This window comes from Oncorhynchus nerka, linkage group LG21 (genome assembly GCF_034236695.1).
Source record: "Oncorhynchus nerka isolate Pitt River linkage group LG21, Oner_Uvic_2.0, whole genome shotgun sequence".
NCBI lineage: Eukaryota > Metazoa > Chordata > Actinopteri > Salmoniformes > Salmonidae > Oncorhynchus > Oncorhynchus nerka.
In genome coordinates, this window is record NC_088416.1 from 22,776,122 (window position 1) to 22,795,967 (window position 19,846).

The following is a 19,846-nucleotide window of genomic DNA, read 5'->3' on the forward strand; positions in this document are numbered from 1 at the left end:
GTGTGTGTGTGTGTGTGTGTGCGTGCGTGCGTGTGTGTGTGTGTGGTCTAATCAGTGTTAGTTGCTGTCTGCTCTTTAGACGTCTCCTGGGCAAAGGCTGCTCTTTCCCCGTCTCTTTGCTGGAAGCCATTTCAATGGCCTCTTTCTCAGCTGCTTCTGCACCCAGCCTCAACCCCTGACCCATGATTCATGTCTCCACAAGCAACCAGACATGTCCCGGTTCAAAGAGGCGTAATCGTCCCGGTGATGGGACAACATAGTTCTTCAACACGCAAATTCAATTCTATACAATTCTGTGTTGATACTTTTACCCAAAACAGGCATTATACTTGACGAAGTAGTTTTCTCTCAAAAACTGGTAAGACAATTGGACAGTGTCGCCGCTATTCACCGCAACAACAATCAAGGCTTGTATCAGAATGTATTTTTCCAGCGCAGGCTGACTTGTTATCATAGCTCCTAAAAACATGAACAACATAACGACTGACCATCGCCCCCTCCCCCTTCTCTGCACCATCGCCCCTCCCCTTCTCTGCACCATCGCCCCCTCCCCTTCTCTGCACCATCGCACCTCCCCCTTCTCTGCACCATCGCACCCCCTCCCCTTCTCTGCACCATCGCACCTTCCCCTTCTCTGCACCATCGCACCCCCCTTCTCTGCACCATCGCACCTTCCCCCTTCTCTGCACCATCGCCCCCTCCCCTTCTCTGCACCACCATCCCCTCCCCTTCTCTGCACCATCGCCCCCCTCCCCCTTCTCTGCACCATCGCACCTTCCCCTTCTCTGCACCATCGCACCCTCCCCTTCTCTGCACCATCGCACCCCCCTTCTCTGCACCATCGCACCCTCCCCTTCTCTGCACCATCGCACCCTCCCCTTCTCTGCACCATCGCACCTCCCCTTCTCTGCACCATCGCACCCCCCCTTCTTTGCACCATTGCACCCCCTTCTCTGCACCATCGCACTCCCCCCTTCTCTGCACCATCGCACCCCCTTCTCTGCACCATTGCACCCCCTTCTCTGCACCATTGCACCCCTCCTTCTCTGCACCATTGCACCCCCTTCTCTGCACCATTGCATCCCCCCTTCTCTGCACCATCGCACCCCCTTCTCTGCACCATTGCATCCCCTTCTCTGCACCATTGCACCCCCTTCTCTGCACCATTGCACCCCCCTTCTCTCTCTGCACCATCGCACCCCCCATCCCCACCGTATCTCTCGCACCTATCAAACTGGCTTTTGGCAAGAGGAGTTTTGTGAATGGCGAAAACGGCATCTCTCCGCCTCCTGCTGCTGATGCGGACAACGGTGATGGTGATTGGCTTTTATTTGTGTCTGCTCGGGTTGTTTTACACACAGTTCATTTCCTCCTTCCTCGTTTTTCTCCCTCCCTCCCCTTCTCTCTCTCAGAGGACTTTTCTGACTTTGTGAAAGTGCTGAGGAGGCTTCTCTGTTGCTCTGAGGTTCTGTGACCTGGGCTGCCGTGCCCTTCGCCAGTCAGTCATGTTGATCTGTAGGGTTGACTGATTGATCCCCGGAGGCCTAGACCTGCTCACTTTATGAAGGCCGTACTTACTTTAAAAGTCAAACAAGCACCTTTGTTTAAACTTTACATTCTACTATATCTAGTCTACATCTTTATCCTCCCGTTTTATATTCTCTCTCACTCTCTCTCTCTCATCCCTCTGTTCTTTGCCTAGCTTCAGCCCAGTGTGAAAGTCATTCAATATTTTTGTTGCTCTCTCCTCTCCCCTCACACACTCCCTCCCTCTCTCCTCTCCCCTCACACACTCCTTCCCTCTCTCCTCTCCCCTCACACACTCCCTCCCTCTCTCCTCTCCCCTCACACACTCCTTCCCTCTCTCCTCTCACCTCACACACTCCTTCCCTCTCTCCTCTCCCCTCACACACTCCCTCCCTCTCTCCCCTCACTCTCCCTCACACACTCCCTCACACCTCCCTCCCTCTCTCCCCCTCACACACTCCCTCCTTCTCTCCTCTCCCCTCACACACTCCCCTCCATCTCCCTCTCCTCTCCCTCACACACTCCCTCCCCCTCTCCCTCCTTCTCTCCCCTCACACACTCCCTCCCTCTCTCCTCTCCCCTCACACACTCCCCCTCCTCTCTCACACACTCCCTCCCTCTCTCTCCCCTCACACACTCCCTCCTCTCCCTCCTCTCTCTCCTCTTCCCTCACACACTCCTTCCCTCTCTCCTCTCCCCTCACACACTCCTTCCCTCTCTCCTCTCCCCTCACCCACTCCTTCCCTCTCTCCTCTCTCCTCTCCCCTCACCCACTCCCTCCCTCTCTCCTCTCCCCACTGCAGGTATGTTGTGGTGTGATATATACTAAAGATCACCTTTGGCATCACAGCACCTGGTGACCAATCAGGGCCCTGCATTGTTTGATACACTGCTGAGTGGTGGACCTGCTGTCCGTGTGATAGGGCTGGTGGGGAGTTAGTTTGTGTGTGTGAGCGTGTGTGTGTGTGTGTGTGTGAGCGCGTGTACGTGTGTGCAAGTGTGTGTGCGTGTGTGTCTGAGCACAGCTCTCTCAGCAGTAAACAGCAGTAGTCTTGTTTCCTAATGACTGACTTCCTGCTGCTGGGAGGACTGCTTCTTCTCTGAGATACGCTCCCTGGCTCTGTCTGGAAGCCCACTGTTTTGTATATGAGATGTCACTCTGCTCTGTGTTACTCTGTTGCTCTGTTGAACAGCAGGGCGGGAGAAACAGGAAGAGTGAGCTCTGGCTGCAGCAGCTAAACGAATGAACGTCTAACAAACTTTTCAATGGTTATGTGAAAAAGAAGACACTTGTAAAGCTTCCTTCCTGTGCACTCGTCATCTCAACCGCACAAAGGTCATCCCTCGCACATGCCCATTCTCTCTCACTGAAGTGTAACAGCCTTTGACCTTTTAGGACAGGAGGGCCTGTTGCATTGTCCTGTGAGGGGATGGCTCCTGTCAGGGCAGGGCGGCTAGCTGAATGGGTAGGGCTATGGACCGCGTGCAGCCATTGTGCAGGCCTCATTCCACCACAAACAAAGAGAACATAGCACTGCTAAAACAGGCGCTACTGCCGTTGTGCCCAATTCACTGGCACAGAAAGCCTGTGCTGCTTCAACAGCCTGCCATGGCGTTATGTTGAGGTCATGTACAGTAACAATGTCAACATCACTCTACTCTACATGCCAGACATCAGGTACAGGCTGTTGGTATAGGATTCTACCGCTCTGACTTGGTTGGGTTTTAGCTGACAGTTCAGTTTAGAATCTAGGATACATCTTTATCCTCCTCTGTTTTATACTCTCTCTCTCTCTCTCTCTCTCTCTCTCTCTCTCTCTCTCTCTCTCTCTCTCTCTCTCTCTCTCTCTCTCTCTCTCTCTCTCTCACACTCTCAGGTTCTACTCACATTGCTTAGACTCCCATGTCTCTATCCCTTTCTCTCTAGATTCTGCCTCTGTCCCCCCCTCTCTCCTCCCCTCGCCTGTGCGTTCTCACTCTCTCTCTCCCTCTCTCTCTCTCTCTCTCACTCATTCATTCATTCATTCTCTCATTCTCTCTCATTCTCTCGCTCTGCTATCTCTCTCTCTCATTCTCTCTCTCTCTCTGCTCTCTCTCTCACCAGTCTGTCTCCTAACAAAAGTAATAGCAGAGTCAGATTCCTTGTGTCCATTCCAACATATTCTGTTCCCATGTTCTAGAGGCATGTATGCTTGCCTATATTTCAGGGGAGGCAGGAAGGTACCCACAGCCTGGAGAGAGGGAATGGAGAGAGGAGAGGTGGAATGGAGAGAGGGGGAATGGATAGTGGAGAGAGGGAATGGAGAGAGGAGAGAGGGGGAATGGAGAGAGGAGAGGTGGAATGGAGAGAGGAGAGGGGGAATGAGAGAGGAGAGAGGGGGAATGGAGAGAGAGAGAGGGGGAATGGAGAGAGGGAATGGAGAGAGGAGAGAGGGGGAGGAGAGAGGGAATGGGACAGAAGAGAGAGGTGGAATAGTGAGAGGGAATGGAGAGAGGAGAGAGGGGGAATGGAGAGAGGAGAGGTGGAATGGAGAGAGGGGGAATGGATAGTGGAGAGAGGGAATGGAGAGAGGAGAGAGGGGGAATGGAGAGAGGAGAGGGGGAATGGAGAGGGGGAATGGAGAGAGGAGAGAGGGGAATGGAGAGAAGAGAGAGGGGAATGGAGAGTGGAGAGAGGGAATGGAGAGAGGAGAGGGGGAATGGAGAGAGGAGAGGGGGAATGGAGAGAGGAGAGAGGGGGAATGGAGAGAGGAGAGAGGGGGAATGGAGAGAGGGAATGGAGAGAGGAGAGAGGGGAAAGGAGAGAGGGAATGGGACAGAAGAGAGAGGTGGAATAGTGAGAGGGAATGGGAGAGAGGAGAGATGGGGAATGGGAGAGAGGAGAGAGGGGACATGGAGAGAGTTAATGGGAGAGAGGGGGAATGGAGAGAGGGAATGGGAGAGAGGGAATGGGCCACTCTGCCTCCAAAATGGTATAAGGTACAGAAAAGAAAGAGAGAGTAAAGAGTGAGATGTGTGTGTGTGTGTGTGTGTGTGTGTGTGTGTGTGTGTGTGTGTGTGTGTGTGTGTGTGTGTGTGTGTGTGTGTGTGTGGGAGAGAGCGAAATCTCAAGAGCGGCAGAGAAAGCGCTTTGCCCTTTGTACCGGCGTCAATTGTGACTTGGGATGTAGCATGAGCAAAGGGACCTATCTCCTCCGAGAACTACAGTTCATGCGCGCGCGTGTGTGTGTGTGTGCGTGTGTGTGTGTGCTTATCACAATGCCCCTCCCTACCCCCTACCGCCTCTTAAACTGGGGGAGGGGTCACAGATTAAGAACACTCTCCCATCTGCACACAGCTGTTTATATCAACAGGTGTGTGCGTCAGCAGAGAGTGTGTGTGCTGTGTTACTCCCCACTGGACTGGTTAAGTGTACAGTATGTTAATGCCCATTTGTTAAACAGTTTCGTCCTCCAGGTTGCACAGGGGCTGCCAAGCGTTCCCATTCTATTAGAATCATGTGGGTTGAGTGAGGTAAAGGGCCCTACAGAAAGTGTCTAGTGTACTGCCTGGGACTAACTGTGTGTCCGTGTGTCCGCAGGTTCCTCGTATTATGACAACGTGCGGCCGTTGGCCTATCCTGACTCAGACGCCGTGCTCGTCTGCTTTGACATCAGTCGCCCAGAGACCCTGGACAGTGTCCTGAAGAAGGTTGGTGTCTTCCTCTTCCTCACCTTCCAACTGCCCCTCTTCCTCCTCCCCGGTCGGTCACGACCAGGGTATATAACCAACATGCCCAGCCTTCAGAGAACATGGTTTATTACTGTTGTTTTGCGATTGCTTTCACACTTTTTGCGGAATTTGCCTCACTGTGTCAAAGCGCCACACACAAGCCAAATGAGACACAGCCCTTGGAGATAAACATCTCACTTCTAACGTCAAAATGAAACTCTGCCATCAAAATCTAACAATCCTTTTTCAAAACCATTTGATTTACTCTTTCAAAGCAGCAACACACTGACGTACTTTTATACAAAACACTGCTGTCTTTAGTACTTTGCGTTCCTTTTTCATTGTCTCATACAGGCTTCTGTGAAGGATTGTTCCAGTACAGTACATCTACTCACATTTCAATCAACACAAACATAGAAAGGCTTCAGAAGAAATATATATATACAGCTGATTCTTTTGCCATCGCAGGTTTTTACAACAACAACAAAAAACACAAAGAAAAGTAGAATTACAGTACAGTAATCAATACTATATGTTACTGTAAACTCACGGAAACTCAAATAATTACAGTAAAATTACAGTGCAAATGGTAAACTAAAAGTATTGTAAGGGATGGGGTGGATGGTTTATGGATCCCGCCTTCTGTTAGGGTCTGGCCACATCACCTCATCCACATCACAAGCAATGTCATCCCTGGCTAGGCAACGGGGAAAATATTGCCTTGCATGCCGTATCCGACCCTGGACTGACCCCACCTCAATGTCTCCGCATGCCTCTTCCATTGCTTGCAGAAGAGGCAGGCGGTCATGTGGTTGGCGGTCCTACACTTTCCAACGCCAAGCCGAAAGTAATTCCTCAATCGGATTGAGAAATGGGGAGTAACGGGGGCAAGTATACAACTGTGAAGTTATTGTGGTTGGTGAGCCAGTCCCTGACCAGAGCAGCCCAGTGTAAACTAACATTATCCCAGATGACAACAAACCTGGGCTAACCAGGTCCGTCCTGTACAACTACATTATGTAGTGCATCTAGAAATATGATTATGTGTTGCAGTATTGTAGAGACCGAGGGTGGCATGGTGATGCATCCAGAAATATGATTATGTGTTGCAGTATTGTAGGGACCGACGGTGGCATGGTGATGCATCCAGAAATATGATTATGTGTTGCAGTATTGTAGGGACCGACGGTGGCATGGTGATGCATCCAGAAATATGATTATGTGTTGCAGTATTGTAGAGACCGAAGGTGGCATGGTGATGCATCCAGAAATATGATTATGTGTTGCAGTATTGTAGGGACCGAGGGTGGCATGGTGATGCATCCAGAAATATGATTATGTGTTGCAGTATTGTAGAGACCGAAGGTGGCATGGTGATGCATCCAGAAATATGATTATGTGTTGCAGTATTGTAGAGACCGAGGGTGGCATGGTGATGCATCCAGAAATATGATTATGCGTTGCAGTATTGTAGGGACCGAGGGTGGCATGGTGATGCATCCAGAAATATGATTATGTGTTGCAGTATTGTAGAGACCCAGGGTGGCATGGTGATGCATCCAGAAATATGATTATGTGTTGCAGTATTGTAGAGACCGAGGGTGGCATGGTGATGCATACAGAAATATGATTATGTGTTGCAGTATTGTAGGGACCGAGGGTGGCATGGTGATGCATCCAGAAATATGATTATGTGTTGCAGTATTGTAGGGACCGAGGGTGGCATGGTGATGCATCCAGAAATATGATTATGTGTTGCAGTATTGTAGAGACCGAGGGTGGCATGGTGATGCATCCAGAAATATGATTATGTGTTGCAGTATTGTAGGGACCGACGGTGGCATGGTGATGCATCCAGAAATATGATTATGTGTTGCAGTATTGTAGAGACCGAAGGTGGCATGGTGATGCATCCAGAAATATGATTATGTGTTGCAGTATTGTAGAGACCGAGGTTGGCATGGTGATGCATCCAGAAATATGATTATGTGCTGCAGTATTGTAGGGACCGAGGGTGGCATGGTGATGCATCCAGAAATATGATTATGTGTTGCAGTATTGTAGAGACCGAGGTTGGCATGGTGATGCATCCAGAAATATGATTATGTGTTGTAGTATTGTAGAGACCGAGGTTGGCATGGTGATGCATCCAGAAATATGATTATGTGTTGCAGTATTGTAGAGACCGAGGTTGGCATGGTGATGCATCCAGAAATATGATTATGTGTTGCAGTATTGTAGGGACTGAAGGCGGCATGGTGATGCATCCAGAAATATGATTATGTGTTGCAGTATTGTAGGGACTGAAGGTGGCATGGTGATGCATCCAGAAATATGATTATGTGTTGCAGTATTTAGAGACCGAAGGTGGCATGGTGATGCATCCAGAAATATGATTATGTGTTGCAGTATTGTAGAGACCGAGGTTGGCATGGTGATGCATCCAGAAATATGATTATGTGTTGCAGTATTGTAGGGACCGAGGGTGGCATGGTGATGCATCCAGAAATATGATTATGTGTTGCAGTATTGTAGAGACCGGAGGTGGCATGGTGATGCATCCAGAAATATGATTATGTGTTGCAGTATTGTAGAGACCAAGGGTGGCATGGTGATGCATCCAGAAATATGATTATGTGTTGCAGTATTGTAGGGACCGAGGGTGGCATGGTGATGCATCCAGAAATATGATTATGTGTTGCTGTATTGTAGGGACCGAGGGTGGCATGGTGATGCATCCAGAAATATGATTATGTGTTGCAGTATTGTAGAGACCGAAGGTGGCATGGTGATGCATCCAGAAATATGATTATGTGTTGCAGTATTGTAGAGACCGAGGGTGGCATGGTGATGCATCCAGAAATATGATTATGCGTTGCAGTATTGTAGGGACTGAAGGTGGCATGGTGATGCATCCAGAAATATGATTATGTGTTGCAGTATTGTAGAGACCGAGGTTGGCATGGTGATGCATCCAGAAATATGATTATGTGTTGCAGTATTGTAGGGACTGAAGGCGGCATGGTGATGCATCCAGAAATATGATTATGTGTTGCAGTATTGTAGGGACTGAAGGTGGCATGGTGATGCATCCAGAAATATGATTATGTGTTGCAGTATTGTAGAGACCGAGGGTGGCATGGTGATGCATCCAGAAATATGATTATGCGTTGCAGTATTGTAGGGACTGAAGGTGGCATGGTGATGCATCCAGAAATATGATTATGTGTTGCAGTATTGTAGAGACCGAGGTTGGCATGGTGATGCATCCAGAAATATGATTATGTGTTGCAGTATTGTAGGGACTGAAGGCGGCATGGTGATGCATCCAGAAATATGATTATGTGTTGCAGTATTGTAGGGACTGAAGGTGGCATGGTGATGCATCCAGAAATATGATTATGTGTTGCAGTATTGTAGAGACCGAGGTTGGCATGGTGATGCATCCAGAAATATGATTATGTGTTGCAGTATTGTAGGGAAGGGTATGATGCATCCAGAAATATGATTATGTGTTGCAGTATTGTAGAGACCGAGGTTGGCATGGTGATGCATCCAGAAATATGATTATGTGTTGTAGTATTGTAGAGACCGAGGTTGGCATGGTGATGCATCCAGAAATATGATTATGTGTTGCAGTATTGTTGCATGGTGATGCATCCAGAATAATGATTATGTGTGGCAGTATTGTAGGGACTGAAGGTGGCATGGTGATGCATCCAGAAATATGATTATGTGTTGCAGTATTGTTGGGACTGAAGGTGGCATGGTGATGCATCCAGAAATATGATTATGTGTTGCAGTATTGTAGGGACCGAGGGTGACATGGTGATGGAGAACTCCTTGCAGACTCATGGCGGTGATATTTCCCCCCGCGCTGCCCAGGGACATTCACAAAGGCTCTTTGTCCTGTAACATTTCATTACCGTGAATATGGTGTAACTCAAAACATAGAACTACAATGTCTACGGGGGTGGGGGGTGGGTTGGGTCAGACACATTCAGTCAAAACTACAAGCTACAGGCAAGGCAGGTACCCCCTATTCTTTTGTTCACTGAGGAGCGTAGACCTAATGTTGTAGAAATGGGGAGTGCATTGTATTGTACTGTGATGCAGAATGATGTGCAACAATTACATAGGTACTGTCTGGTGTAGAACGTTGAAGACATACCTGTTCTCCAGTCTAAATGTCTTATGGATGCTACCGTGTAGCGACTCAGGTTGGGCTGGACTCTCTGCCTCCCTCATCGTCAGGACATGACTTATGACACGGTCCACCAAAGTAGCCCTTAATGTCATCGGACAAATGTCTCTGTCTATTGACTGGTCCCCTTCTTTGTTCTTGTCCTCGTCCTCCCACTCCTCTCTCTCTTCCTCTTCCTCTCGCTGCCTCCATGTTTGCAAAGTTCTCACCAAAGAGGTGATCTTACCTGAGGTCTGTTTGTAGTGCTGAGGCTCAGACTAATTGGTGTTCAATTACTGTAGAAGTGTTTTCATGTGTGTGTGTGTGTGTGGGTGTTGCCAATTTCAGGTATGTTTTTGAATTTTGAATAAAAGAGTGCTTTCCCGATGATTGCAAGAGATTTCATTCTTGAACGAAGTGTCTAATGTAAGAAACCGTGTGTAGTGTTTTGCAAGTGTGTTAAAGAATTGCAAACAAAAAGTGCAAAGGAGAAAATGTGTTTGTACTTTTGGTGCCGTTGCTTTAAGGCATGGTTACGACAGTTAAGGTTTTGATGCTTTTGTCTAAGCATTCACTTTCAGTGTGTAAGCAATTGGCAAAAAGTGTCACATTCTCATCCAAAGTGTTCTGACTTCACTTCTCATATAGAGTTCCCATGCTATCTATAGCCAGCACATCATCAACAATAGACGATGGGGGGGGCATGAAACAAGCAGGGCTACTTGACCCCTGACCCCTATAGGAATGGGAGGTCAGACTGGAGAATGAGAGGAGGCCTTGGAGCCCGGCTGGGGTGGAATTTGGAGTGGAGGTCCAGCAATGGCAGATTAGCTATGCAACAACCAATCAAAGAACAGCTGTTTAAGGAGACGGAGTATTTATGTGAATCTGGGCATTTATGGGACTTTCATACTCGATGAGAAGCCAGGACAGATGCTGGTAGTTAACGTTTTTATGGTGGCTTTTGGGTGTGATATTTTGATACTGGACTTGGGAAGGGAACCAGCCAGAGTGTGGTTAGCTGGTGACGTGGTCATGGGAATGTTTTACAGCTATTCTCATGAGAGAGTTTGTGTGTGTCAGTAAATTTGTTATTTGACTGTTTTATATATATGTGTGTGTGTGTGTGTGTGTGTGTCATGTAAACCAGTCTCGCTGGCCCTCTGCGGTCTCACAGTATTCCTCCATCTTGAGGCCATGTGTGGCGCGTCTCTTTTGAAGGTCTCCTCCTGTGAGCTCAGGACCTTGTAAAAGACATTCCCACGGCGGCTCTGTTGACGTGTTTAGTGTTCTGAGGGGAGCTGGTAAAACATGCCCCACCCACAGGCTCTGTAGAGCTAACCCACACGACACCTTGGTTCTACCCACCCGTCTCAGGGCTCAGTGCCCCCGTCTGTCGACTTAGCTTTTGGTTTTCCCATGAATCCCCTGCTAGGGGTTTGCCATGACCCCCTGACCCCTAGCTGTCCCCCCCCCCCCCCCCCCGGTAATTTTAAAAACCTGCGGCGAATGGAAACCTGTTGCCCAATCACCGACTCTTGACCTCTGTGACCTTGCCTGTCACCAATGGCATCAGATGACAGGAGCGGGAGGGGATTGAGAATGGGGGTGCAAAGTTATTGGATGGTATAGAAGAGATGGGGGTGGAGCATGGGGGGGGGGGGGGGGGCAAAGGTTGTTTAACTCTTGACGGATGGCTGCACACCCCTGCATTCTGCATGTGGCACCTGGATGAATTCAGACATGCTGAATGTTTTGGGGGGTGTTATTTGGTATTTGTGAGGCAGGAGGGAGGCAGATTTATTTATTTTTCCCAGCTGAAGTCTGAACGATGACATTTCATCTCACAGGGTGTTGTTTCAATTGGACTGCAAAGGGTTTTCTGTTCTGTACTCAAGCCAGAGAGTGGAAAGAAATTAAACCGTTGCATGATATCACACAGAAATCTCTCTCCTCCATTTCTAGTGGATTAGGAAGTCTTATCCAAACCACTCAATTGCCAAAGAGAATTTAGAGCACCGATTTAACGGGGATCTCATTGAAACAGTTTCCCAATTATTGTGAAATGATAGATTCCTCTGAGGTCTAATCATAGATCTGTGTATTCATCTAACTGCGTGAAGCTTTATTGGGAGACTCACACAAATACACAGGGAACAGAACAAAAGTCTCACAGGGAGACGGAAGCAAAGTCATTCATTTAGACTAATGAGAGAACCTTAATGTCTATTACAGAGAGATTTAGGTGAGACAAAGAAACGGTTCATCCTCTTTGGTTATCAGGGGCCAGGGTCAACCCTCCTCCTCTGTGAGCTAAGTGGCCGGGGTAGAGTCCTGGGGGTCACAGGTCAGGGTAGTTTGTGCCAGAGAATGTCAAGTTCCTCTGTGTTGAGTGATTCCACTGTTTTCATAGCAATGTCCTGCTGGCGAGGTGACCTGACTGATGAGCGCTGCTGGCTATTTACTGATGCGTCTGTCTGTCTGTCCCAGATCTGGATCAATTAATGACCTCGGCCCAATTGAGGTGTGCTTGAGTTGGTTTGGAATTTGCACTTTTGGAACTATTCCATTGGTTCCATAATCGCAACGGGGAAAAACAAAATCAACCAGAGCTCTAGTATTTGACATGTACAGTATTTCTACTAGGTTTGAACTGTCCGTCTACCTCTCTCTTTCCGTTTCTTCGTTAACCTCTGCCTGTCTGCCTGCCTGTATGTCTGCCTGTCTGTATGTCTGCCTGCCTGTATGTCTGCCTGTCTCTTTATGCGTTCCTTGTTAACATGCTCCTGCCTGTGTGTCCATCCCACAGTGGCAGGGGGAGACCCAGGAGTTCTGTCCCAATGCCAAGGTGGTTCTGGTGGGTTGTAAGCTGGACATGAGGACCGACGTGGGCACCCTGAGAGAGCTGTCCAAGCAACGCCTCATCCCCATCACACACGAACAGGTGAGCAGAGGAAGAGCAGCGGGCGAAGGATGGAGGGAGGAAGAAATGAAAGAGGGAGAGAAAAACCATAGCAGGAAGGAGATGGGTCTTTTTTTTTTTAAAGAGAAAGAGGAAACCAATCGAATTATAATGAGACACGCATGGGAGAAGAGAGAGACAGAGCCGGCCCATTGTCAAACTAGCTTTTAACCCTTAACCCAGCGCTGATGTAGCCACCCACAGTTGCTCTATCAACACGCACACATATACTATGTACATATTACCCAATACATAGAAACACACTGAAGCAGACATTTTGCAGAGGTTGGCGTTCCGACTCTAACGGGCTGACAGCGATGTAAAGGGGGTTTAGGGGGTGGCAGGGTGGGGGGTAGGTATGTATAGGATTTATGTCTCAGGAGTCGAGACACATTTTACCCTGAGATTAAATATTCATGCAGATTTAGGGATTTTGAAAAGGCGGTATGAATAGAAAAACAGACTTTGATAAAAACAAGGCCTTTTATCGCATGCTACCACATCCTCTTAGCCAGGGGCATGGTAATGATGGAGGGAACACAACCACATCCTCTTAGCCAGGGGCATGGTAATGATGGAGGGAACACTACCACATCCTCTTAGCCAGGGGAATGGTAATGATGGAGGGAACGCTACCACATCCTCTTAGCCAGGGGCATGGTAATGATGGAGGGAACACTACCACATCCTCTTAGCCAGGGGAATGGTAATGATGGAGGGAACGCTACCACATCCTCTTAGCCAGGGGCATGGTAATGATGGAGGGAACACAACCACATCCTCTTAGCCAGGGGCATGGTAATGATGGAGGGAACACAACCACATCCTCTTAGCCAGGGGCATGGTAATGATGGAGGGAACACTACCACATCCTCTTAGCCAGGGGCATGGTAATGATGGAGGGAACACTACCACATCCTCTTAGCCAGGGGCATGGTAATGATGGAGGGAACGAGGGGGGGTGATAAACAGGTCAGTAAATCTTTGAAATAATCCGCTTTTTGCATGTTTTGATGCTCCCCCGTGTCTGACATACACAGAGTGGAGGGGCTGTGGGGCTGTTTCACCCCCACCCCCCATACACACACAAAAGCTCAGGGAACCGAGGCCCCTTTCCACTGTGAGCTGGCTGTGGGCCAGCTGTGTGCTGGCCACTGGGGAAAAACCAGATAGAATCCCCCAAGCAACGGGGAAAAAACAACGCATGTAAATAAAATAGACAAACAAAAGATAGAATGGGAGACCAATAAGCTCGTGGGCAATGTTTCAGAGGCTCATGTTAGGGCTGTTGTGTTTTTGTTCTACGTCATACTCTATTTCTGTCTGAGGGAGCTACTGTACTGTACTGTTCTGACCTGTCTATAATTGAAAGGGAATCTGTGTCACATACAGTACAAGCGCCAGGCAGGCTCCCAACAGCCAACTTTTGCTGATCTAATCCAATATCCCCCAGCTTGTTATACTGTTGTTGATCTCAAAACGGAATTCCGGTAGCAGAGTTGAGGAGTCACAGGCGAGGTGACCACAGGGTGAACCCTACACATTACACACTCATCTGGCCACGGTCTGATAAAGCTTTGCTGCTTGTCAGGCCCATCTCTCCCTCTCCTGTCATTTCTCTCAACCTTCCTCACCCCTCTCTCTCTCGCTCTCTCTCTCTCTCCCTTCCTTAATCTCTCTCCCTCCCTTAATCTCTCTCGCCAATCGCTCAGTCTCCCTCCCTCTCAATCTCTCTCTTTCTCTCTCCCTTCCTTAATCTCCCTCCCTCACAATCTCTCTCTCTCTCTCCTCCCTCCCTCCCTCTCTAAATCGGCGTTGCCACCTAATAGAGACGTTTCCTGTGACTGTGTAAGGAAGGAGCCTTGATAAGATCACACCAGGCCTGTGGTTCTGAAAGGCCCCATCTGTGTGTGAGTGCATGTGATCCCCAGACAGGGCCATTGGAGGTGTAAAGACAGGGAAACCGGCATAATCCAATGCAGAATAAGGAAAGATAGCCAGAGAGGAGAGGGCAAATACAGTACCATAGAATTCTAAACTGAAACTTCATCTGTTCGATGTATCCTTTCAGTCAGTGAGCTTTGATAACACTGGACCCTGGGGGGAAGCAGGCAGCAGACAGTGCCAGGCAGGCTTTGGGCAGAGAGTTAGTTTCTCCTCTCTAGTGGGGGACGACTCTAGCCCACTGGGCTCTCTGTGGTGGGCTTTCTGCTCAGTTTAAACAGCAACAACAGAATATGGCAGGTTTTTAGAAAGAGAGACAGAGTAAGATAGAGAGAGCATCATGGATTAGTCATTAGATGTAGGGCAGGTACAACTGTCTGTAGACATGATGTTTAGACCAGCAGCATCTCTGTGTTTCCTGCTTGTCTCTCACTATAGTAACGTGAGATCATTGGTGCTAGGTTATGGCGAATTAACTGTCATGGTACCTCAAGAAGAACAGTGCACTTTACTATTCACAACAACAGGATGTTGTTGACGATGATGTTCTTGATGTTGTTGTTGATGAGGATGTTCTTGATGTTGTTGTTGATGATGTTCTTGATGTTGTTGTTGATGATGATCTTGTTGTTCTTGATGTTGTTAATGATGATGTTTTTGATGTTGTTGATGATGGTGTTCTTGATGTTCTTGTTGTTAATGGTGATGTTCTTGATGTTCTTGATGTTGTTGATGATGATGTTCTTGATGTTCTTGTTGATGATGTTGTTGATGATGATGTTCTTGATGTTGTTGATGATGATCTTGATGTTCATGATGTTGTTGATAATGGTGATGTTCTTGATGATGATGATCTTGATGTTGTTGATGATGATGATGTTCTTGATGTTGATGATGATCTTGATGTTGTTGATGATGATCTTGATGTTGTTGATGATGATGATCTTGATGATGATGATGTTCATCATGTTGTTGATTATGATGTTATTGATGTTGTTGATGATGATGTTCTTGATGTTCTTGATGTTGTTGATGATGACGTTCTTGATGTTGGTGTTGTTGTTGATGATGATGTTCATGATGTTGTTGATTATGATTATGTTCTTGATGTTGTTGTTGATGATGATCTTGATGTTCTTGTTGTTGATGATGCTGTTCTTGATGTTGTTGATGATGATGATCTTGATGTTGTTGATGATGATGTTCTTGATGATGTTGATGTTTTTGATATTGATGATGATGATGTTGTTGATTATGATGATGTTCTTGATGTTGTTGTTGATGATGATCTTGATGTTCTTGTTGTTGATGATGATGTTCTTGATGTTGTTGATGATGATGATGTTCTTGATGTTGTTGTTGATGATGTTCTTGATGTTGTTGATGATGATGATCTTGATGTTGTTGATGATGATGTTCTTGATGATGTTGATGTTTTTGATATTGATGATGATGATGTTCTTGATAATGATGATGTTCTTTATGTTGTTGTTGATGTTCTTGATGTTGTTGTTGATGTTTTTTGATGTTGATGATGATCTTGACGTTCTTGATGTTGTTGATGATGTTCTTGATGTTGTTGATGATGTTCTTGATGTTGTTGATGTTGATGTTCTTGATAATGATGATGATATTCTTGATGATGTTGTTGTTGATGATGTTCTTGATGTTGTTGATGATGATGTTCATGATGTTGTTGATGATGATGTTCTTGATGTTGTTGTTGATGATAATGTTGTTGATGTTGTTGATGATGATGATGATGTTTTTGATGTTCTTGATGTTGTTGATGATGGTCTCTAACCCCCTCCCCTCAGGGTAGTGGCTTGGCCCGTCAGATAGGTGCGGTAGCCTACGTGGAGTGCACCTCCAAGGTGTCGGAGAACAGCGTACGGGACGTGTTCCACATCACCACGCTGGCGTCTGTGCGGCGGCCACACAAGCCTCAGCTGAAACGCAGCAGCTCCCGCCGGGGCCTCAAACGGGTGTCCCAGCTGCCCCTGGCCCCCCTGCCTGGTCGGACTGATACCCTGGATCCTGCCCCTGCCATGCAGAAGGACCGGGCCAAGAGCTGTGTGCTCATGTAGAGACCCACCAAGACAAATCTATATATATATACAGTACAGTATGATACACAGAAATATATGACAGACAGAGGAACTCTATTTATTGGTTTTGTTTTGTTCAATTTTATTTAATTAAAAAAAAAAGAAATCCTCTATTATTCTCGTTTTGCACTGCTGAGGAACAAGGACAAAAAAAAGAAAAAATATGCTTTTGTGTGTGTTTGCGAATCTTTTTGGAGCTGTTTACATGATTTTTTTTGTTTGACTGATGGACGGTGAAGTGGACTGGTTTTCTCGAGACAAAGTCTCAGGGTGGGGAGAGGAGAGGAGGGGAATAGGAAGTTCTGCATGGTCCTGGGGTAGGGTTTGTGGAGTGCACTGACTGGGGGGGATCAATCGTTCACACAAGGACGGCACAACAGCCATCTTTACTGCACGGCTGGAGGAGAAGACTTTCATTCTGTGGAGAAGGTAGTGGAGGAGTTGGATCAGGAAGATGGAACAAGAAACGTCTCACTGGACAATGGACATGGTTGCTTTTGCTATGCTATATTGTGATGATACTTCCTGTTGCCATGTGTGAATAGAAACGTGTAAGAACAAAAAAGCTGAAAAGGGACTCTTATTGAGTGGGTAAATGATGGGAGTAGGTCAGACAGAACTACAGAAGTCAGTTGGACATTGCTTTTGTAACCAGAGTTAACATGAAGAATGTGTGGAGTTTTCCTCAGATTATTCGAACCACAAGTGCTTTCTAGAAAAAAGTCACTTTACATATCTGTTTTTGTAATAATTTAACACTATTCTATGCGTCAACTCCGATCATGTCAATTTGATTCAATGAAACTATTGCTGTTGTCGTTATGTTAAGATGTTACTTTGTGGGAAATTTAGCGGTAAAATGTTGGGGCTATTTTACTGTATTTTCACATACTCTAAAAGTCTCAAATAAAGCAACAGCTTGGCTGTAGGGAGAAGAGACTTCCTCTCTGACCCATGTCTCTTCGTTGTGTTTGAGAATATATCAGTGCTGTCAGTCACTAACATTACATGCGGTGCTGCTGGAAAGTATGTGAACCCCTTACGCATTTACAGATTTTTTTATGAAATCTTAATTTAATAATCAGAACCAGTCTTTTTGACATCTGACATACAGTTGAAGTCGGAAGTTTACATACACTTAGGTTGGAGTCAATAAAACTTGTTTTTCAACCACTCCACAAATTTCTTGTTCACAAAACTGGCAATGACACAAGTCAAATAGAACTGTTTGGCCATAATGACCATCATTATGTTTGGAGGACATAAAGGGGGAGGCTTGCAAGCCGAAGAACACCATCCCAACCGTGAAGCACGGGGGTGGCAGCATCCTCATGTAGGAGTGCTTTGCTGCAGGAGGGACTGGTGCACTTCACAAAATAGATGGCATCATGAGGGAGGAAAATTATGTGGGTATATTGAAGCAACATCAAGACATCAGTCAGGAAATTAAAGCTTGGTCACAAATGGGTCTTCCAAATGGACAATGACCCCAAGCATACTTCCAAAGTTGTGCCAAAATGGCTTAAGGACAACAAAGTTGTTGTTGGAATGTTGTTGTTGTTGTTGGAGTGGCCATCACAAACCCTGACCTCAATCCTATAGAACATGTGTGGGCAGAACTGAAAAAGCGTGTGCGAGATAGGAGACCTACCAACCTGACTCAGTTACTCCAGCTGTCAGGAGGAATGGGCCAACATTCACCCAACTGATCATGGGAAGCTTGTGGAAGGCTACCCAAAACAGTTAAACCATTTAAAGGCAATGCTACCAAATACACATTTTGTGTATGCAAACTTCTGACCCACTGGGAATGTGATGAAAGAAATCAAATCTGAAATAAATAATTCTAACTGACATAAGACAGGGGATTTTTACTAGGATTAAATGTCAGGAATTATGAAAAACTGAGTTTAAATGTATTTGGCTAAGGTGTATGTAAACCTCTGACTTCAACTGTATGTCGGTGTAGAGAAAATCATACGTGTAGTAGAAGAAAACAATTAAAAAGGTAATTACTGCAGGAGCAAAAATAAGTGAACCCCAGGTTGCATTGGTTAAATCAAGTAGGTAAGTCGAATCAGGTGGGTTAACAATTGGTTACCCAATTAACCAATCAAAGGAGAGATCGTTAGGAAAGAGTTTGGGCGGGATTCTGACAAATAGAGATCAGAAACCTGGTCAGTTTGGTGTTACTCATCCAGGTGAATGCAAAGCACGCCATGCGGAGAGGAAAGGAGATCTCAGAGGACATCAGGACGAGGGTAGTGAGAGCACATCAGTCTGGGGAAGGCTATTACATCATCTCAAAAAGATGTGAGCTCTGTCAGTCCACTGTTTGGCAAATCATTTACCAATGGAGAGCATTTCACATGACAGCAACTCGGCCTAGAAGTGGACGCCCTTCCAAAGTATCCCCAAGAGCCACAAGAACAATAAGAAATCAGGTGAAAGCTTACCCGAACATAACTTGCTCCAACAATGAGAACACTGAATCAAAATACTATTGATGGGAGGGTTGCTAGGAAGAAGCCTCTGCTGTCAAAAAAGAACCAAACTGCCCATCTTAACTTTGATGGAGACCACCTGGACAAACCTGAAGGTTTCTGGAAGTCCATTCTCTGGACCGATGAGTCCAAAATGGACCTTTTTGGACACAATCAACACCGCTAGGTTTGGCGAAAACCCAATACTGCCTACCACCAAAAGAACCCTTATCCCAACAGTCAAGCATGGTGGTGGGAATGTCACGATCTGGGGCTGCTTTTCTTCCTCTGGACTTGGATGACTCCACATCATTAAAGGGAACCATGAATCCTGAGGTATACCAGGAGATTCTTGAACAGAACGTCAGGCCATCAGTCAAGGAGCTAAAGCTGGGCCAGCCCAAAATAGGGCTTCCAACAAGACAACAACCCAAAGCGTTCCAGCAAGTCTACCAAAGAATGGCTCAGCAGAAAGATTTGTGTTTTGGATTGGCAAAGTCAAAGTCCTGACCTAAATCCAATTGAGATGCTGTGGCAGGACCTGAGCGGGCAGTTCATGCCAGACACCCCTCAAACCTCACTCAATTGGCGGAGTTCTGTAAGGAGGAGTGGGAAAAATCCCTCAAAACAGATGTCAGAGACTGATTACTGGCTACAGGAGATGTTTACTCCCAAGTTATCGCTGCTAGTGGAGGTGCCGCAAGCTATTGACTGAAGGGGTTCACATATTTTTGCACACATCACATCTGAGTTTCTGTTCAATAAAACACTTTTGTTAAATAAGCAACAATCTATTTTTGTTTCTGTAATTTACTCGGAATGTCTTTATTACGAATTGGGGTTTTCGATTTGTATTTTATGTTTATTTTATACAAAAATAATGACCAGCCCTGTCGGGTTCACATACTTTCAAGCAACACTGTAACTA

General features: G+C 46.5%; 1 protein-coding gene across 1 annotated transcript in view; it reads left to right on the forward strand.

The window, feature by feature from the left end:
• LOC115104103 (rho-related GTP-binding protein RhoN-like) overlaps positions 1–18,964 on the forward strand; it is a 42,144-nt gene extending 23,180 nt beyond the window's left edge. Inside the window, exons 3-5 of the mRNA XM_029625323.2 lie at positions 5,108–5,217; positions 12,231–12,365; positions 16,145–18,964. Coding sequence (XP_029481183.1) covers positions 5,108–5,217; positions 12,231–12,365; positions 16,145–16,414 — 515 coding nt within the window. The 3' untranslated portion in view covers positions 16,415–18,964. The remainder of the gene's footprint in view (positions 1–5,107; positions 5,218–12,230; positions 12,366–16,144) is intronic.
• The last annotated feature ends 882 nt before the right edge of the window (positions 18,965–19,846 follow it).